Below are 20,931 nucleotides of genomic sequence, written 5' to 3'. Positions count from 1 at the left end.
GCGGCGGCGGCGGCGGCTCCCTGCGCGCCGGAGGGGTCTCACCGCCTCTTCCCACCGCTAGGGCCGCCTAGCCCCTCTCTGTCCGGTGAGGCTCACGCACCGACCCGCAACAAGCTCGTCGCGGCGGCGGTTGGACCCGAGCTCGCACAGGTACAGGAGGGCTCCCGCGGCTGGGCTCCGTCGGCGAGCAAGCGGCCGGGGGATGATGGACGGGCGACGCGGCCAATCAGAGGCCGGGCCTGGCCGGTGCGGGCCAATGGCACTCGGGGGCAGTACCACCCGGTGGTGTTGAGAGGGGCCGGGGTCGCCGCCTCCCTCGGCGCGGACCGGCTCGGGGACTGTCCTGCCGTGAGCGGGGCCGGTGCGGCCTGTGGAGCGAACGTGCTCGTTGCCTGGGGGCGGCTGTGCCAGTCACAGCCAGGGCGCCGGTAGGCCGCCGCGCGGAGGGCGGCTACGGGGAAAGAAAAAGCTCGAAACGCGGAGATGGACTCCCCTGCACCGCAGGGCTCGGTGCAATGCAAAGGCCTCGCGTGGAGCATCCGCGTGTGCTTTGTTGGTGACGGGGCTACCAGAGCCACTGCATCTTTGTCCTAACAGAGATGGCATTTAGCTTGTAATTTTCTGTCGTGGGCTCCACTGCAAAAAGGATTATTCTGGAACACAGCAACAAGAAGCAGACCTGGTTCTGGGATAGGCCAGGCAGTGCCAGGAGAGATAAGCAGTCAGCAAAAAAGCTTAGTGTCACTTCTTCCTGTGAGAGTTGTGACAGCCAAGCCATTGGAAGGTTGCGGGTACTGGCTGAAGTTACATCAATCACAAGCTTGGAAAAGAACCTGTGTTGAAAAGAACCACAATGATCAGTTTCAACCCCCCTGCTATGTGCAGGGTTGCCAAACAGGCTGCCCAGAGCTACATCCAGCCTGGCCTTGAATGGGTCCAGAGATGGGGCATTCACAACCTCCTTGGGCAACCTGTTCCAGTGTGTCACCCCCTCTGAGTGAAAACGTGATGCACTGACTCTCTCTGTTCTATGAGTGAGATCTCAAAGCGTTATCCTGGATTACTGCAAAGCTGAAAGCATTTGCTTGACAGGGAAAAGAAGGTTGGCTCTGCAAACAGCATGTCTGCTGCTGAGCAGCCACACACTATGTTCCCAGCAGTCAGCTTGAATCGAGTCTTGCTTTTTGTCATCCCCAAAACTCATTCAGTTGGTGCTTAAAATAGAAATATGCATTTAAAATCAATGTTTTATTTTAAGAAGTCTTTCTAAGAGATTTCTCTACTGATACTTTCTGCAAAAGTATGCGAGAACTCTGTAAGAAGTCTAATTTCTTGGATACCATAGCACTGTTGGTTTTTTGGTTGTTCTTTTTTTTTTTTTTTTTTCCTGGAACCATAACGTTAAGTAATCTATTAGTGACTGGGCTGTAAATGATGTGTCACAATTAGCATTCTGTGGCAAGATGAACCCTGTGAGCACCAGCAACAAACACTGGTATTCATGTTAGCTCGGTATTGCTCAACAGAATGTAGTTTGTAAACAGGAACTACTAGCTAGGTATTGCAATAAAAACATTAAGCTAGCAAATGAAATTTGGATATTTGATTTAGGGCTAGGAAAACTTGGTCCTTTGCAACTATGACCCCGTTTATAAGCGTGGCCTTCAGAACAGAAAGATAATCTGACTGAAGAAGCTTGAAAGCTATTATAAAATTGCCAGATCCTTACCTGATGGAATAAAGTTCACTTGATAATTCCCTGGGTGCAGCCTTTTGATGAGCTGTTTCTGATAATGCTGTTGTTCTCTCTGTGTTGCCATCCTGGTGTGTTATGAAATTTGTCGCAATATGATCTTACGTTCTTTAGAGCCTTCAAAATTACCTATTTTATTGTTGTTGTTTTTTGTTGTTGTCTTTTTTTGTTGTTGTTGTTGCCTTAAAGTATGTCCAAATAGCATTTTTGAAAGACTCATTTTTTAATCAGTTAACAAATGTATGTGGAAATATAGCTCTGTTAAAATTATATAAACTAATGTAAGAACAGATAGCAAAAATATTAGCAAAATGTGTTCCTTAGTCTGACTAATAAAAGTTACAGAATCAAAGAATCACAGAACTGTAGGGGTTGGAAGGGACCTCCAGAGATCATCGAGTCCAACCCCCCTGCCAAAGCAGGTTCCCTACAGTAGGTCGCACAGGTAGGCATCCAGGCAGGTCTTGAACATCTCCAGAGAAGGAGACTCCACCACCTCCCTGGGCAGCCTGTTCCAGTGCTCCGTCACCTCACTGTAAAGAAGTTCTTGCACATGTTTGTGCGGAACTTCCTATGCTGCAGTTTCTGGCCGTTTCCCCTTGTCCTGTCTCCACTCACCACTGAAAACAGTCTGGCCTCGACATTCTGCCCTCCACACCTTAGATATTTATAGACCTGGATCAGGTCTCCTCTGAGTCTTCTTTTCTCAAGGCTGAATAGACCCAGTTCACTCAGCCTTTCCTCATAGGAGGGATGCTCCAGGCCCTTCACCATCTTTGTGGCCCCCCGCTGGACTCTTTCCAAGAGATCCCTGTCGTATTTGTACTGTGAATTTAATGTCAGTGTTTTCAGCCTCTGTGTTCCTTCACTGCTTTATTCTTCATCATAGAGATTAAGAGTTAAACAAGGTGGCTGTGTTGCTTACAGTTCTCAAGAGTTCAAGAGGCTATTAACTTTTTTGCTTACTACACATGTGATCTACCAACCACCTGGTGGATTCTTATTGGTCTTTTGTAATCCGAAGTGTCTGAAAGTAGTCTTTACACGTCCAGACCAGTACTGCATAAGAAATACAGTAGTAATGTAGTAATGCCTCCTGTCTCAGGGCCTAAGTGCCTCTTCATGTACTGAGCAGGATTGATCTTTACTTAAAGAGTGATACTGTGTTTCAGATGTACTGCTACATTGTGTTTCTAGAACAAGCAACAGAACTGATAAATAGCTTAAGCTGGAGTCCTGGCTTCAGTACATGTACACAAACTCCTAACCTTTATGACTTTGAAAAAAAATGTTTAAGGAAGTGTTTTGGGTGCTCAGAAGCAAGAAAGAGAAAATACACTGAAGTTGGGAATGGCTTCTAGCAGCAATATATTTAAGTTCCTAAATGTTTTCCTTATGTCAGCCACAGCGTGCTTCTGTGTGTTCCCCATTTCTCTGGATGATTTTGTCTGTCCTTTTATTTTGTAGCACTTCATTGTTTTTAAATAAACTAATTTAATTGTTAAAGGAAATGTGAGTATGACAACATTTAATTTGGCTTTTTATGTCCAGCAGGCTCACAGATGGGTCAGGGACTCTGGAGGGTTGCTAGGAATCAGCAACTGCAACACCAAGGATTCAGTGGACAAGGCTATCTTACCAGAGAGCATGGTAGGAGGATAGCTACTAACAATGTCTCCAATACAAGCCACCGGAAACAAGCCCAAGGAGGTATTGACATCTACCACCTGCTGAAGACAAGAAAATCTAAAGAACAAGAAGGATTCATTAACTTGGAAATGCTGCCACCAGAGCTTAGTTTTACCATTTTGTCATATCTGAATGCAACTGATCTCTGTCTAGCTTCGTGTGTTTGGCAGGATCTCGCTAATGATGAGCTCCTCTGGCAAGGGTAAGCAAAAACAAATGCATCACCCAGGAGTAGTAAAAATAATTGTCTCAAATTGTGCTTTGTATTATTCCAATTTTAGCAAAGGTTTTCTAAGTTAAATGAGATTTGGCATAGGGGAGAAAATGGACACAGTTTAAAAATGCGTAATTATGGATTTCTAATTACTACTAAGATAGTGGAATAGGTTTCTGTATACACAAGTGTGCTGGTATAAGCACATGCATGTATTACTAACAAACCTGTTGTTTGGTGAAAAAAAATCAAGGACTCATTCACTTTTGTTTTAAATCAAAGCACAGCTGAAATGTTTGAAGTTCAGAGAAATAACACAAATACACGGCTTGAGCAAGTAAATCTGTTCAGCTGAAGCTCTAGGTAAAAAGGAATAAGAACTCATCTACTTTAGTTGAGTTAGAGCAATATATGCCCTCGTTTTTTGGAAGACAGCAACAGAAGGGAGGGGGAAAGAAAAGGCCAGTTCTGCAAGCACACCATAAAATTTCTACTGAAAAATTTATGCAACATGCAGAGGCAATTCTGTCTGTTTGTATGTCCAAGAAATAAAGGAAAATTCTATCAAATAAAATTGTGCAAGATGAAATTTTAATTAAAAACACCACCTTCCATTTTGGTGTTTTGGAACACAAGGAAAGAATCCTACGAAAGCACACCTATCTTTAGAGTAGGTTGTCAGTAGAATTTGTCTTTCACAGAACAGCCTTATCCTTTAATTTAACTGACAGTGAGTAGTATTAACGTAACAAGTGGGTTGCTGTTCCAGGTCCTGTTTATTTTCCTTTTATTGTGCTCTAAGTTATTTCCTTCTCTCAGTCTGTTTACTTCTCTGCATTTGAAGCAGCTTCTCCTCAGTTCACTTCATGAACTTCATCAAGAGGATAATGCAATTATAACTTCTTAGTCACAGCTGTTCTTTCATTCAGGACTGTTATCTTGGCAAGAAGTAGTGGCTCTAGTGAAGGTTTATTTAAGCTTATAAGATTATGTGCATAAAATAACTTTGCAGTTTGTTATCATATTGTTCTTGATCCTTGGTATCAAAACTGTGCAAAATACAAATAAATTTCTTGTTCTAAAGCACAAGTATATTATGTTCTTAATTAAACAATATATATGCTTAATATAAGGGTAAAAAAAAAAAAAAAAAAAAAAAAGGCATATTTCCCTCAGAATTCACCTTGGGAAACAGCTCAATCATTTTTAGTGAAATCTTCCTTAATATTCAGTTCAAGCATATATTTGTGAAAGTTTGTCCTGGTTTAGCGTATTTTTTTTAAAGTCTCAATTCACATAGATGTCTGCTAACATCTTAATTTTTAGTAATCCACATATATTGAGTTTAGAATTTAGCAAGTTCTACAGTTGTGTTTCAGAACTCAGTTCAAATAAGACCCAAGATGCTGAGAGGAAAACAAGTTTCTTTCGTGTTCTACCTCAGCCATCTGAAGAATTCTAACCACTGTGGCCAGTTTTTTTTTTTTTTTTTTTAAACAAATATGTTAAAGCAGAAGTAGAACTGAAATAAGGAACTTAGATAAGAAACAAGGTGCCTAGGAAGTGAAAGTTCAAGGGGAGTTTAGATGGCATCAACAAGGAAACTGAGACGAGGAACAGAAACTGATGAAACATGGAGTCAGAGGCAGGATAGAAGAAACAACCTTGGAACTGATGAAAAATATCGATAAAATATTTATGCAGGCATGGGGTTTGATCAGGTAACCCAGAGTCATCAAGACTGAGAAAAGGATGGATAGAAAGTAGCAGGTTGCATATTCTGATGCAGATGTGATATTCCACTCACTACATAACTAGAGCACAAGAAAAGAAACACAGATTTTTAATCTGATACTACTGCAAGAGAATTATTTGTCACTTGTTACCTACTGTTCAGATACTAGGAGTGTTAGAGGCTCCAACTGTGTAGATGTCACTACAATGCCACCTACTGGAATACATTTTGAGGTTGCACTAGTATATGCCAAAACCTACAACAACAACAAAAAAAAGTGTCATTAGTTGAAGACTTTAGAAACAAACATACAGAAAAGTTTAGAATGAAGTGTTACAATCAATCTTATTTTCAAGTTTCCTTATTGTTTGAGTACTTGGCTTTGCAGTGTTAATTATGTTTTGCGTCTGTAAATACATAAAAGGTTTTTGATAATAGACTAATTCTATTTTCATAGGTTGTGCAAATCCACTTGGGGTCACTGTTCTATATACAATAAGAATCCACCTCTAGGATTTTCTTTTAGAAAACTGTATATGCAACTAGATGAGGGCAGCCTCACCTTTAATGCCAACCCTGATGAGGTAAGTGAACTATTGCTGACAGTAACAAACATATTAAAATATTTGTAGCTGCTATTATATAGTCCTAGATATATTAGGAGCTAAGCTTTAGTATTTCTTCTTCTATAGAAATGGTTAATACTAAGTTATACCCTATCCTGATTTTCTTTTTTTTTTGGCTATGGTACCTGTGCGCATCATTTACACAGCTTGCCTCTTAAATGCTTGGTATAGCAGTCTGACCTACAGATGCCAGAAATTCCTTACCATGTGTTGACTTGGGAACAAGAGGGAGATTCCTAACTGAAGAAGTGGGGTATTTAAATTTAAAAAAAAAAAAAAAAAAAAAAAAAAAAAATGCTTACAAATGCAGTCAAATGCTGTTTCAGAGTATGGGTTTGCTCCCACTTTACCTGACTTATATATATATAAGAGAATGAGGTATAAAGTGAAAGCAATTACTTTTGTGACAATTGTGGTTTCTCGTAAGGCATTTTTAAATACTTCTGTGGTCAAGGAGAACAGTGAAAAGGATGTATTGCTGAACTACTATCAGTTTGATTTTATTTCTGTGTGTTTTTGTTCTTTGTTAAGAGAATCTTCTTTGTAGTATGTAACACCATATTTATTTTCTAAAAGGTTTCAATTTATTAATTTGCTTAACTAACTGGAAAAGACAGCTTGTGCCTCTCTCGCTTTTCAAAGAGGAAACATGTTTGAGAGTAGGTAATTAAGTCTCTTCCAGGCAAAAGCTAATACTAAAGTGATCAAGACAGTATTCTGTACATAAAACTAGACTTCTCATGCTGCATGTTTATTAGGAAAAGATGGCAGACAGTTTTGAACAATAATAAACATTAACTTCCTACGTATGTTTATAAGTATACAATAGCTGGACAAATCCAAAGTAGAAAAAGTCATGAAGAAATATACTTTCAGGAAACAAATAGTTTTCACTGCTGATAAGATGCAGAGAACAAGAACTTGAGGCTACAGGGTGAAATAAATAAAGTAGTCATACACAGATCATTGCAGTAATGGGATTTTGTTTAAACTCTTGCTTTGTCTCATATTTTGTTTGATAAAGAAATCCATTACTCCTATTAGTCATAAATAAGTACTCTATAATTTCACAGAGCTGTGCTTTGAACTTTGTTATGTAGTGCTGAGACCTTAGCACCTGCCACTTAAGTGATTAGCACTGATTTTCATCAGGATTTTAATGAGTTTAGTAATAACTGTAAAGCTTTCCAAATAAAAATGTATCTCAAGAATATATCAAGTTTCAGTTGGCAACAGCCTTACCTAACTTAGAGTAATTACAATAGGTGTAAAGCATTTGGATCCTTCACAAAAGGCATTGAATGAAAGCGTCAGCATTTTTCAAGAAAACAAAGATAAGCAAACTAAAGCTATCTTGTAGTATACCTAAATTAAGTATTAAATTTGTTATACAAACATGCTTCTTAGGGCTTCATCATGGTTATGTTGTACAGTAGCAGTACAAACAGCCTGCATCAGGCCTGCTGAGAGATGAGAAGCTCAGGGTATCTCCTATGCCTTCTGTTCCTCTCTCCCTGTGAAGCACCATAGCCTGGTAGGAATTATTCATGGCCTGAGTTTCAGGAGAATTCATAGATATCAGTGCTTTTCTTGTTACAACTGTGATGTTGGCAAACTATTATTACAAGGACACTGTGACTGGAATATTTGACATTCCACTATTACAAATTATGTCTTGAAATTTCCTGCCAAACTCTGCTTTACATTTGATAACAGACCTGATCAAATACTATAAAAATAGGAATACTTACAGCCACAGGAGCAAGATTCTCCAAAGGACAGCGCCCATGTCATGAAAATGGGTAACCAGGCTCCACAGCAACAGCTCCAGAGCTAGCGGTGGCTCACGGGGTAGGGAAGAGCATCTACACGCTTTGTGGTAGGATTCTCTGGTTAGCCATTGTTGTGTGCATGGTGTTGTGATATCAGCTGTAAATTTATGTATTGACTATGTGCATGAGCTTGTATAATTCTTACCAGGTGCTCACATTCTGCTGAAAAAAAGATGTGCATAATCACATTACATATGATCTGAAAGTTTTCCAGTGCATGTTTGGTTTCTGATTTTTTGTTTGTTGTTATGTTTTATCATAATGGCAGAACCAGAACCACTGTAGCCAAAATTTTGGAAATTGGTTTTTGTTTGGGAGAGGGTCTAGTTTAGAGTTAGTATTAAAACTTGAATATGAATATTTTGTTGAGCCTGCCAACATTATCTCTGCTGTATTTTATTTGGAAGAGCATATAACATATGTGAAATGTTTCTTATGAAGTGCTTATTCTACATCATATATGCTTATGACATAGTTTGTAAGCAACCAGAAGTTATTTTCCACTGTTCTGTATACAGTTTCCAGTTTCCTGCAAAATACACTGTCAAGTTAATTACATGGGTCTATGCTATGGAGTTATGTTTGGAATGGAAAGTGGAAAAGAATACTTCAGTCAGAAAAGATCTAATTTTTATTTCATTTTTAGCAATAGTATTTCTTACAGATTGTTTAATAGCATTTATTTGTATGGATCTATTGGAATCTGGACAGTACAAGAATACTCAGACTTCAATGAGATCAGGATTTCCCATACATAGTATAACAACTGTAAAGAGCAGTAAGCAGAGACAGTGCTCACAGTATGACTAGTGTAATGCAATGGAAAGTGCGACAATGACAGCAGAGCAGCAAGATCCCACACTGTAATAAGTGAGGATTTGCTCAAATACAACAGCAGCAGGCACAGAAATAAAGGAAAGAAGCTACTTACCTTTAAAAAGCATCAGGTACACAGGGATCTCCAGAGAGATCCCCTTGCCTCCGCTGCCAACCCTTAAACGTGGTCTGGGAAGGGGTGGATCCTGGCTCCACCCCTTCTAGTCACTCAGGTGCATTGCATACACCTGAGCCTCCCTTCCTACCAGATGCTCATCAAGCCATGATGGCATTTCCACTACATCTGACTTTCCAGATTTATGGGAATTGTCTCATTCATTAGCAGATGCCCTTAGTTTTGCTATAATTTTCAGTCCTTGGTTATTGTATAATTTGTAGTGGCTTAGATAAAGCACTGTTACTTGGCTTTTAATTATAAGTAGTCTGTAGATGATGGAATGTTTACTGTTCTGTGTTTTGTTAGCCAAATTTCTGGAACACTTATTCTCTTTCATAGTGATCTACTGAGCAAGCCAAAGCTGACATGCACTATGTTATTTGTCCTAAGAATGTTAAAGTAAGTGACAGGGGCAGGAAGTTCTTTATATGATTCCAACTTCCATTCTAAGTGTGTGAAAAAGTGGAATGGACCCAACAGCTGAAACCTTTTGGAAACTGTACTGTAAAGTCAAAAAATTCAGTTTTCCAAATTACCAATTATGGAAGCTGCATGACATGAAAAATATTTCTGGAAATAAAAGATTGCATCACAAGTGTGTATCACTGAGAATGCATTTAAAAGGCATACAGTGAAAACAATGACATTCAACATGCATGTTCTTCACTGTGTTCACATTTGTCAACAAATAACATGGTCAGCGTATGACTTCATAACTTAGGAAAACGATCTTATAAATACCTATTAGAAAATATCAAATTGATACTGTATATTTTGTTCTGGAAGAAGCACCATGAAACGTGTTGACACTGTATTTCTCTAAAAAATGATGATTAAAAAAAGATGATTAAAAAGTGATGATTAATACTGCATATATCTTATTATAATTAATTGTTTACTAATCATGTTAGTATTACCTAGGAGCTCTGATTACAAATTGATGCCCTATATACATCATAGAACAATAATCACGGACCTGCAGAAATTATCTGTATATTTGACCTAGTGTTTAAACTTGAATTCCCATATTTCCTAGGCTTTAAGAATGTTTTGCCTTTTAAAATTACTTAAGTTGACCAAATTGAGCAGTTGTAGTTTTTGGTGTTTGACAAATTTCAAGTTTTAAGTGAAATTTGTCTTTATTGGCTAATTTATTTGGCACATATTTTGCTGTAGTATTTTTAAACATGCATTAGGTAAAAAGCTTAGTGGTGTCCTAATTCTGATTTGGCATCCAATTCCATTTAAATACTAAAAAGATGAAATATGTGTGGGAAAAGATAACGTGATTTCAGAAAGTTCTGTCACCAACTTAGAATGCGGTTATTTTGTTTTGTGTGCATATCTAAATAAAAAGGACAAAAGAAACTACAAATGTCTGAAGTTCAGCAGTGGCACTCTTGGCTTGGGTGGAAGGCAAGGTATCTTTAAGGCATCTTTCCTAAATCTCTAATGCTAAGAGCATTATAATGCCAACTAAATTCCACAGAGAGCTACTGGAAATCTTCACCCTTGTGCTCTTCACCTAATTACTCGTCAACTAAGCCAGCTCATCCTGCTGTACTTCGTAAGTGTTTAAAACACCTCTTCAGACCTCATAGGTAGTGGCACAGATCTGCCTAGATGAATTCAGGCAAATGCTGCCTAAGAGAATCACCAGATGACTGAAAAATAATCTTAGCATAGGATTTAATAGTTCATAGAACTACTTATTTCAGTTAATGTACCTGTCACAAGCAACCACGTTAGCTACCAGATGTGATTTATTTGAAACATGGATTCTGAGAGGAATCCGAAGATGCTTATGGAGTTACAAAAAATAGATTAGATGACATGCCTTAAATCTTAAAAATAAATTTAATTTTTAAAACTTAAGAACTATAAAATAAATCAGATTTATATTGTTGCAAAGTATTTGTCATTGCTTAGGAAGAAATAAATAGCAACTTCAAAATGATGCGTGTTGAAGTATATTTACGCCCTGTTTATTTGTGAAAGTGATAAGGAGAATGAATAAAGAGACTGTATTCACTAGGAGATATATGGTCAACTGTTGTGTGGTGGGGAAAGATTGGGAGTTAGAGACAGGGAACACAGCCATTTTGCAGAGACTCAGTGGCATATCTGGTGAAGATCCTTTCTTGAGTTGTAATGTACTAAAGAAATAACTTTTGACATTTACTGGCACAGAGAAACCAACCTACCATCTATCTTAAAGCAGACATTATTTTCATTTTGCTTCAGCTATGAAATGGCAGGTATTTTCCAGATATGTTGCAAATGCATTTATTAAATAATTGCAGCAGAAATATGCTTTTAGAAGTGCTACTGACACTCCCTTGATAGGCCTCAGTTTGTACTACCTTAAGCAAATGCTCATTACTGAAGCAAATACTGAAGACTCATTGAGGCAGGATTTCCTTAAAGGAGGCATAGATAAGCTGAAAGTAAAAAGAACTGATGAAGCCCTGATGTCCTGCTGGTAGTCATGTGCAAACTGCCACCGAAGTGTTTGAGGAATTAATAAGCAGTTTATACTCATTTTGATTTAATTTCATGTTTAGCTCTAATTCAACAAAGTACTCAACCTTATGTTGCCCATCCTAACTACGGACAGACTTAAATATCATCTAAATTGGACCTAAATGCAAGCTTATAATGCAATACATTTCACTACTGTCTCAAATTAGAATTCTTCCTAAAATCAGAGGCTAATATTGCTAGTTTTTCTTTTTTTCCCCCTAAGTGTATGGAACCTTCAGATTTGTATTTACTTTAGGAAAAAAAAAAACCAACCTTTTAACAATAGCATGTGATTCTTCGCTGCTGTTTTCTATGAAATTCAGCATGTGTATTCCATAAGAAATGTATGCTTGGCAAACTGTGGAAAATTCTACAAATTATAAAATGAATATAAAATATACACACTAGTTCTGTCTTTCTTAAAGCATTTTTATATAATGAAACGTTCTTATTTTCGTCTACGCATATTTTTATGTCTCTTTATATGTTTATATTTACCTACGCTTTGAAATCTGCGTGCTTGTGTTTATTTGCAGTATTACACATTTAAACAAATGCATTTAATGCATCTATTTGAATGTGATGCATCACATACATGTGTGAACATTAATGTTTTAGTCAATGATATTAAAGACAAAACGTATTATGGCTAAGATTTTCTTATCTTTTAAAGTTCTGAAATTAAAATCTATGGTTAAAATGTATGGTTAAAAAAAAATTATACAATATTAAAACACTGTAATTGAAATACTGTTGAACTACCGTGCTTGTGTGAGATTCATAATTTTAAGTGTCCTACTCAAAGTATATGTAAAATCTCAACCATAACAACGAACTAGGTTCCTTTGCATTTGATTTGTAATTTTAGATTGTATTGTGCATGTTGAAATGTGATTGAGAGGAAGTGAAATTATTCTGCTAGAATAAAATGTGAGTAATTAGTGGGATAATTTTCTTGTGTTGCTAAGTAAAGTGCTTGTTCCATAGTATGAAGATGAAACATATTTATGCATATGTATCTTTTTATCTCAGGGAGTCAACTACTTTATGTCCAAGGGCATACTAGATGATTCGCCAAAGGAAATAGCTAAGTTTATCTTTTGCACAAGAACACTAAATTGGAAGAAGCTGAGAATCTATCTCGATGAAAGGTAACTTGAATTTCTTGTGAGGAGAAAGCCACTATTTGTTTTCAATGCACAGCAACCCTGACAATAGTTATTTTGCTTGTAATATTATTGACGTAAAAGTACATGGAAATGCAACTAAGTAATGCTGGTGCTAAATCTGAACAGTTCCTTAGTTCCAGAATTTTGATCATACAGGAACCTCTGAAAATACTACATATAACCAATGACTCTCAGACAGTTTACTATTTCACTATTTTTGTAATTCTTCTTATAAATTGTTTAGAAAGTATAGCATGCATTTAAGCTGCACAGGATAGTCTCTACTGTATGATGTTCAGATTTCATATATATTTTATTGCTTTTTTTTTTTTTAATGTGGTCTTCCTTTTTTTCATATGTAGTATGAATGTTATAGGAAAAAGCAGTTGTTCTACCAAGTGATTGCAGCTTTTTAACTCATGATCAATTCTCTAACCACTATTTGATTTTCCGTTGTTTCTCAAATAGGAGATGTGCTCACTCCCTAAGAGGTAGTAGAGCACCCTCTGGCTGAAAGCAGCAGGGTACATTGCCCCTGCTGTACCAGAGTGTTTTCCTTTCCCCAGAGTGTTTTCTTTTGCCTATCAGGATATCTTCAGCTTTGGGTGGTGCAGTATTATCAGGAAAGAGGAGTACAAACTACGAATTCAAACAAATTTTATAGAGGAGGAAAGTAATACCTATACTTAAATAGGAAGAGCAGGTGAACAGCAGCACTTATAGCAGGAATCCTATCATGCATCTCGTTCCCCTCAGTCTTCACTGCTAAACAAGTAAAAGCAGTCATTTTTTGGTGTCACCATCACAGAGAGATCTATGCTGTAAAACTTCAGATCATCATGTTTTAGAACAATAGAAAAAACAGGAAGCCATTTACCAGATGACACTGCAAATTAATGATTACATTTAGCAACCTCTATTGCTATCATTCTTCCCTTCATAAAATGAAATCAGGCAGAAGTAAAAATTAGATTTCTAGACATTAAAACACTCCATATGGTATTGAAATATATAATAGGAAGGATCAACATACCAAAATATTCTGTTTCCAAATTTACTTCAGATGTCTTCTGCACATCTGTTTATACAGGCTAGTTTGAATCACTTCGTTGTTCCTGTGTTCAGTGGAAAACACTTGGTAGAACTGTACCCTGATGGACTTAACCTTTCAAGAGGTTTTGTGAGCAAATTTTATCTAACTGAAACCTTTTTTTAACAAGATGCTGCTGTAATAGTTTTTACTTAGGCACCAGAATATGTACAGTATGCACAAATATATTCCCTTTACTGCATTTTTAATGATTTCGTCAGATAATTAAATTCTGTTAGCCTTTATGTGTACTGTAAGTGAATACACATGCAAAGAAATTCCTATTCTATTCTATTCTAAAGAAATTTCTATGGCTATTATTGCAAGTGTCTGATGGATGTGTATTTGTTCTTTGTGTTATTCTACAGAAATGAAACAATAGAATAAAACACTCTGAAGCTCCAAAACAATTCTAAACCTTCTATTTTGATTTTTAAACCTACATTTTCATGATCAAACAGGCTTTAAAAAAAAAGTTACTTTTCTAATTACCTGAGATTTTCTTCTACCAGGCGAGATGTTTTGGATGACCTTGTGACGCTGCACAACTTTAGAAATCAGTTCTTGCCAAATGCACTGAGAGAGTTCTTCAGACATATTCATGCCCCCGAGGAGCGTGGGGAATATCTTGAGACTCTCATAACGAAGTTCTCTCACAGATTCTGTGCTTGTAACCCTGATTTGATGAGAGAGCTTGGCCTTAGCCCTGGTAAGCAAAAAGAGCTTTTGTTCAATGAATCACTCTCTGTATTTCTATGTATGTTTGGATGATGTTACAGTTCACAATAGATTTACAATCAGCACCTAAACAAATATTTCTCAAAGTACAAACATGGCTTAATAGCATCCTTCAATCTTTGTTGAGTAGTCAGTCGTCATCTCATTTGGGTTGAAAATGGGTAAATAAATAACATAAAGTTTATTTTCTTTGACCTAGTTGATAAGGGTGGAGGTATTTTCATGTTAGTTTTCCTTCACTTTTTTTCTGTGCTTAAACTCTGTAGTATCTCTAAAATCCCTTCTGCAAAGACCTGCACATTTAATATTTTGCCCTATGGATAGTCCCACAGAAAGGAGAGGGAATTTTGGACCTCACTGAAATTAAAAAGCATTTCTAACTGGTAGTAGGGAGCCAATTTTTAGCAGTGGGACTGCTTACATATTAAAAATAAACTTAGGAGGATGTTGGCTTTAGATTACAAAGACTTTAGGATTCCATTTAAATGAATGTGTATAATGATATCAGTGACTTTTGGATGTAGGAATATTGAGAGATTTGTAAAAGTTTATTTAGCAATGTGCTGATTCTATTACTTTGAAAATGGTTATATTAAATTTTATGACAGTGGGATATTCCTTTGAATTCTAATATATTTTTATATATGCAATGTTAGGCCCAAATGCTGAAGACTGCATAAGAGTTTTGGTCAGGCAACAATATTTTTAATGATCATAATTCCCTTTATTTTATTTTATTCTCTTTTGTCTAGATGCAGTTTATGTACTGTGTTACTCTTTGATTCTTCTTTCCATTGATCTAACCAGCCCTCACGTGAAGAACAAAATGTCAAAGAGAGAATTCATCCGGAATACACGACGAGCTGCACAGAATATTAGTGAAGATTTTGTAGGGCACCTTTATGACAACATCTACCTTATTGGCCACGTGGCTGCCTAAACGCACAATTTGCTAGCACAGTTTGTAATTTTCAAAAACTACATAGTTTCAAGAAATAGATTATTTTGTAGAGATGGGGGTTATTTTAGTGCTGGTCATTCTAACCTCTGTATGCAATCAAAGTTTGTGTGTAAGTGTATGTATGTGTAAACTACCTTTTCTATCTATTTACTGTGGGAATGGAAGGATTTGGAGATTTGTTTTTCATAATTTTTTTAATTTTGCACAGAATAGTGCCATTAGTCTGACACAACTAATTACAAATGTTAAAACTGACATTACAGTCTAAGCTGACAAAGTGGTGGATTTGTGCATTAGATTTGCTTGAAACTTTAATTATTTCATTCTTTTTAAGATACTGTGTAATGTGTATATATTTAACTAAAGAGATTTATAATCATAATTATTTTATTGTAAAATATTTTAACTAAAATTGCTCCTCTCTCTTAAAAGTGTATTTCCTTCTTTTGCATTAAACTTTTTTTTTTTACAGTGCTAATTACCTCAGATACATAAGTTAGAGAAACATAGATCTCAATACTGTGATAAAGTCTGGGGGTTTTTTTGGTGGGTTTTTTTTTTTTTTTTTTTTTTTTTCCTGAGAGATGGCAGAACACTTGTAAAGTATCTAAGTTAATATTTAATACTGTATGACTAACTTGAATAACCATATTGGTCACATAGGCATAGCCTAGGGAAAATGTGCATGTTGCACAGAGATAGAAAACTTATTTTGCTGGCAGTAGTTAATGGTGGTATAGAACAGCTACCATCAGCTATTCAGCCCTGTAAGCAAAGAAAACTTAAACAGGAAAAGCAGTGTAGGGAAGCTAACGTTGCTGCTTTCAACCATCTCCCGCAGTGTGGAAGTGTCAGTGATGGAAACGGCCAGGTAAATTTATAGCAGATGAGTCATTGTTAAAGCTGCTAAGAGCTGTGACCGAGTGAGCTTAGAATGGTGACTGTACAAGACTGGAGCTGTTTCAGACTGTTTTGGCCAACTCAGACTCTTCCTAAATATCTTCTGTAGCTAGATTTTAAATAGTTCTAAACTTTCGAAAATACTTGAAAAACAGTTTCAATCAGGTTGTGTCTTATATTCTCTGAAACATGCAGAATATTAGCCGTGCATTTGCAGTGCAAGTGCAGGAAGTTATTAAGCATTTGCCTTGTTTTAGTTCATACTGCAGTACTTCTCATAAACTGACATTATATGTAGTTGAAATAAGAGCCATTCCTTAATCTCTTCCTGATTATATTTGTTTATATAATACTCAGCTATCTCTAGCATCTGTTTTTATCATAATAACTAATAGATATATCATTTTTACATACCACACCATGAGATGAGGTAGGAAGATGTTCTTAGTTGTGTTTTACAAGCCTCTGTAGAGGTGGTTGTTGTTTGTTTTTAGTGTAAGAAGCTTATGGCAGAGCCAGAAACTGAATGCAGCTCATACTCATAGACATATACTTTGCCTACACTGCTGCTTTCTTTTTGGCACTGAATGGATATTACATTTGTTTCAGATGTGAGAAGAATGATGACTGACAGTATACTAATTTCAGTCTACATAAGGGCTACATAAATAACGGGGGAAAAAACAGAGCTACTGCTGGTACCTCAAGTATTTAGTAAAAACAGTTATACTCATCACTCTCATCCACATGCAAAAATGCACCCAGAAAGAATTGTATTTTTTAAGTAAATTACCTCTAATCAAATTTAAACATAATTTGTATTTGTGTGGCATACACAACCAAAGTCGGGAGCCAGCAGTATTGCAGCAATCTTCCTGTGAAGTTTTACAGTATTGCTTCCCTCTCTCAGGGTAAGCTCTCATCACTTCATTCTGGGTCCTTTCATATATTTCAGAAGGCTCAAGGATACATTCCTTAATCATTAGTCATCAATTAATGTCAAACACAAAATGTTAAAAGCATAATATTAAACATTGCCTTAGGCAAAGGTCTCTAGTCCTGTTTAAAAAAAAAAAAAAAAAGTTGTTAAAAAAAAGAAAACAAGAAGGGTAAGCATGTGCTCCTACTTTTACATGAAGGCTGCAGAATACCACTTCCTAAAATACACTCTTCAGATGTTACATACATACAAATAGGAATTCCATGAATTCTGAAGTTTCAACAAGTTACAATCTTATCAGGAAAAGTTTTCTTCTGGGACCACAAATGCAGCTCAGAGTCTTAATTCTCTTTTTCCTGGCCCCTCCGTTGACATCAGAGATAGTGGTTTTGATTTTACACTGATATGAGAGTACAATTCATTAATCTACATTTCTCTTAATTTCTAGTGACTCTCAGTTCCTATCCTAAAACAGAACAAAGCCTCCAGGCGGGCAGAATGTGCTCTTTCTGGAGTAGTTGAATACATCTATTAACAAGGTTTAGAAAGCTTCAAGGCCCATGTAACAGCCAAGAAGATAAATTAGAAACAGGAGAATATGCTTAAAGTTTCTGTAAATCCAGAAGGGAAAAAAAAGAAATTACTCCTATAAATAACAGCTTCTGATCTTCACAAGAAATTTTGAATAGTGTTAATTGATTAGCACCCAACTCATGTTATACATTATATTAGCAACTCAGAGTGGATAGAAAGCATCTAACTCAACGTGCCATGTGTGAATTCTTTTAGAAATATCCAATAAACCAAAACTGACAATAAACATTTCATCTGTTCTTTTTTCTTTTGAGGTTTGAGTCGTTCTGTACAGTGGTAAGTAAGCAATTTTTTCATTTTTAAGGATCACAACTTTTCATAAAGTTAGACAGTTTTCTGCTTTGTTTTAAAAGGGATGGGAGGGTGCATGTAAAAATTAAGCATATCACCAATGGCAAACATAAAGTTATCTTACTCATGCTCCATAAGTACTCTATAATGGAAGTTTTGGGCAATTTCTTTTTCAGTGCACTGCTACTTTCTCCATGTATGTTTTAAAAGAAAATAGTGATAGATACTTCATTGATCCAGGTGTTACTAAATCTGTTCATTGGTGTGCTGTGACGATAGTCACTTGATCAAGCATTTTGGAAGATTTAGGTAGAGGATCCCAGATTTAGTTACATGAGCATGATCATGCTCCCAAGGTACTGTGTGATTCCACTATTGCATGTCCTTTGAGTTTTGGCCATGCATCTTACCAGCTTGTATCAGTACTCTGCGTTCCTCAGGAAACTATGGGATAACTTCATTCTGAAGAAAGAGGCTGCAGCCCATCCTCCTACAAATTCTAGTTATTCTGCTCTTAGAATACCAAACTTGTATTCTGAATGGCCATTTCTAAAATTTTGCTGACTTTAGTATAGTTTAGTATAGTTTAGTATAGTGACAAAAGGACAACTGTTCTTTGTTCATATAGAGGAAAGTAATATACCATAGTCCGTGTCAAATGTCACACTATACAGCTCATTTTTGGCTGAATTAAATTCTGAGACTTCATTTGTTTAAAGAATAGGATGTATATTGCATATTCATGTGGCTTAGTTATAATCAGTTTCTGACATTCTATGTTTTCTCATGTTTCTAAAACTTGAATAGTTTCCACTCACCCTCCAAACTGATTTATACTGGTTTGACTACTCAAAATAAAACAAAGCTTGTTCAGCAAATGAGAGCCCAAATTGTTGTAGGCTAGAGACAATTTTGTCAGTTTTGAAGTGGGCAAGAAATTCTCACTAGGGAAAAATAAATTAAATTTGTTCTCTTCAACCTCTCCTTCCTATTCCCTCGAGTGTAACGAATCTACACTGGAAAATAATATATTTAAAACAGCTTCAAAAAAAGGTTTAGAAAAATAAACTTCCAATAGATGAGCAAATAGATGTGACTATTTCCTCTGCAGTATACCGGAATTTAGTAACATCTATTACATAAGCCTTAAGAGAAGGAATAGTTCTTTTTTGAAGTGGCAGTACTTTTGTTCTCTGTGTAAGGCTGTGCAATCTGATATTTTTCTAATTCTATTTTCTCAAAATAAGTATTAAATTATTTTTAGTACTTAAGCAAAGATTGAAGTGCAGTAACTTTCTCATGTTAAAATAATGATGTTAATTGTTTAGAAAAGTCCAATTTACTTGCCTTGTATTGTATCACAAATGAGAATTTAAGATAAGGGTTATTCTTTCTTTTCACATTTTTCATGTAAATGCTGAGAGTAATAAACATTAGGGTAGATGGTTCGTCCTCTGCCATTGTAAAATCTATCACTAATCTCTAAAGCTATTAAAATGGACAAAGGACAGACTAGGGGTTTTCCTGTGTCTCCCATAGGCACATTATGGTTTTGTTTTGTCTTAAAGAGAAATAATATACAATCTGTTATAACCTACATATAATAGTGATTTTAGTAAGATCAAATTTTATGTGATCTTTTCATATTATTTATCAGATGTTAAGACAACATATAGCGTTTATAGTTACACCATAACCAGATAGCTAGCATTAGTTATACAAATGAATGTATATGTAAAAGGCTGCAGGGACCATATTGCTCCTTCATCACTTCAGTGCTTTTGTTGATAGAGGTCTTCATGAATCTGCAATTTTTCTTTCTTATTCATCTATTTCTTATCAAAGGTTGCTTAGATTATAAAATATTTAACAGAACACTTCCATTCCCTCTGTGCAATTTTATTCCATCAAGAAGCAACTTTCTTTTTTCTGTATTTGTTATTGAAAAGCAAAAAGCTGCAATTCATTGAAAAAATGAAGCCAGTCTAATTATCAGAAATGTTCACACATAACATCTATTACAGAAAACATGCAAAAAGCACTTCTCTGTTTTCTAGCCATCCAACAAGCTCATTATTTTAAAGTTTAAAAATAATACCTATTGTGCACATGACAGAAATTGGGAATATTTGTCTGAAAGCAATACAGTCAGGATATTGGTTCTTTTCATAGAGGGTATTCATTTGTAAAAGTTAGCTTTCTTCTTGGCAGTGTAGGAGAGGAATGTTGGATTTAATTTAAAATGATTAATGAGATTTTGTCAGACTCCCTGCCTTTACCACCGCTGCAGTTTGTCAGCACAACAACTTGGGAAACCCGGACGCCACTCTGTCGCCCAAAACAGCTTTCCAGGAAAAAATAAACCTGAGTAACTATTGCCAGGTACATGTCAATGGGACTGTCTTTCAGCTGTTGACAGCTTAACTCTGAGTCAGGACATTTACACATTCTGAGGAAGTGAACCTCATTCATTATTTCAATGGCTGCATTTGACAGTGAATAGCAGGGTAAACTTCAGTTTTCCAAGAAGGCATAGCCTTTGTTATTAACCTTCTGGAAAAACTCGTAATCCAGGGAGCTGAGGAGTTATTTAAAAAGAAAAAAAAAAAAAAGCAAAAAACGTTTTGTTCAGTTAAGTTGTATTGTTGTTTGTTTGTTTGTTTTTTCCTGGAGAAAGACCATCCACACAACCTGTCCCATTTTCAACTATGTTAAAGCCTGAGGCTCTCATTCTCCAAGGCCTGCTCATGCTAAGAGGCTGCTGAGCTGCAAGGGATGCACTGCTGGGCTCAAGGCAGACAGATCTGTGTACATGTGTATGCTAATAGCCAAAAGCTAATCTGCTCACAATATCTGCAATATGTAATCATGGCATCAGAAAA

General features: G+C 36.4%; 1 protein-coding gene across 2 annotated transcripts; it reads left to right on the top strand.

The window, feature by feature from the left end:
* The first annotated feature begins 37 nt into the window (after positions 1–37).
* Positions 38–20,526, top strand: FBXO8 (F-box protein 8). 2 transcript variants are annotated; one of them, XM_048941988.1, is made up of 6 exons: positions 38–150; positions 3,308–3,644; positions 5,849–5,975; positions 12,399–12,517; positions 14,138–14,334; positions 15,116–20,525. In XM_048941988.1, the coding sequence occupies exons 2-6, from the start codon at positions 3,316–3,318 to the stop codon at positions 15,301–15,303; spliced, it is 960 nt and encodes a 319-aa protein (XP_048797945.1). In that variant the 5' UTR covers positions 38–150; positions 3,308–3,315; the 3' UTR covers positions 15,304–20,525. The 2 variants fall into 2 exon arrangements, with proteins under 2 accessions (XP_048797945.1, XP_048797944.1); XM_048941987.1 differs by having other exon boundaries at positions 41–150; positions 3,305–3,644; positions 15,116–20,526.
* Positions 20,527–20,931: the final 405 nt, after the last annotated feature.

This window comes from Lagopus muta, chromosome 4 (genome assembly GCF_023343835.1).
Source record: "Lagopus muta isolate bLagMut1 chromosome 4, bLagMut1 primary, whole genome shotgun sequence".
NCBI classification, from domain to species: Eukaryota; Metazoa; Chordata; class Aves; order Galliformes; family Phasianidae; genus Lagopus; species Lagopus muta.
The sequence above is the reverse complement of the archived record's forward strand: the minus strand, read 5'-3'. Positions and strand labels throughout refer to the sequence as shown.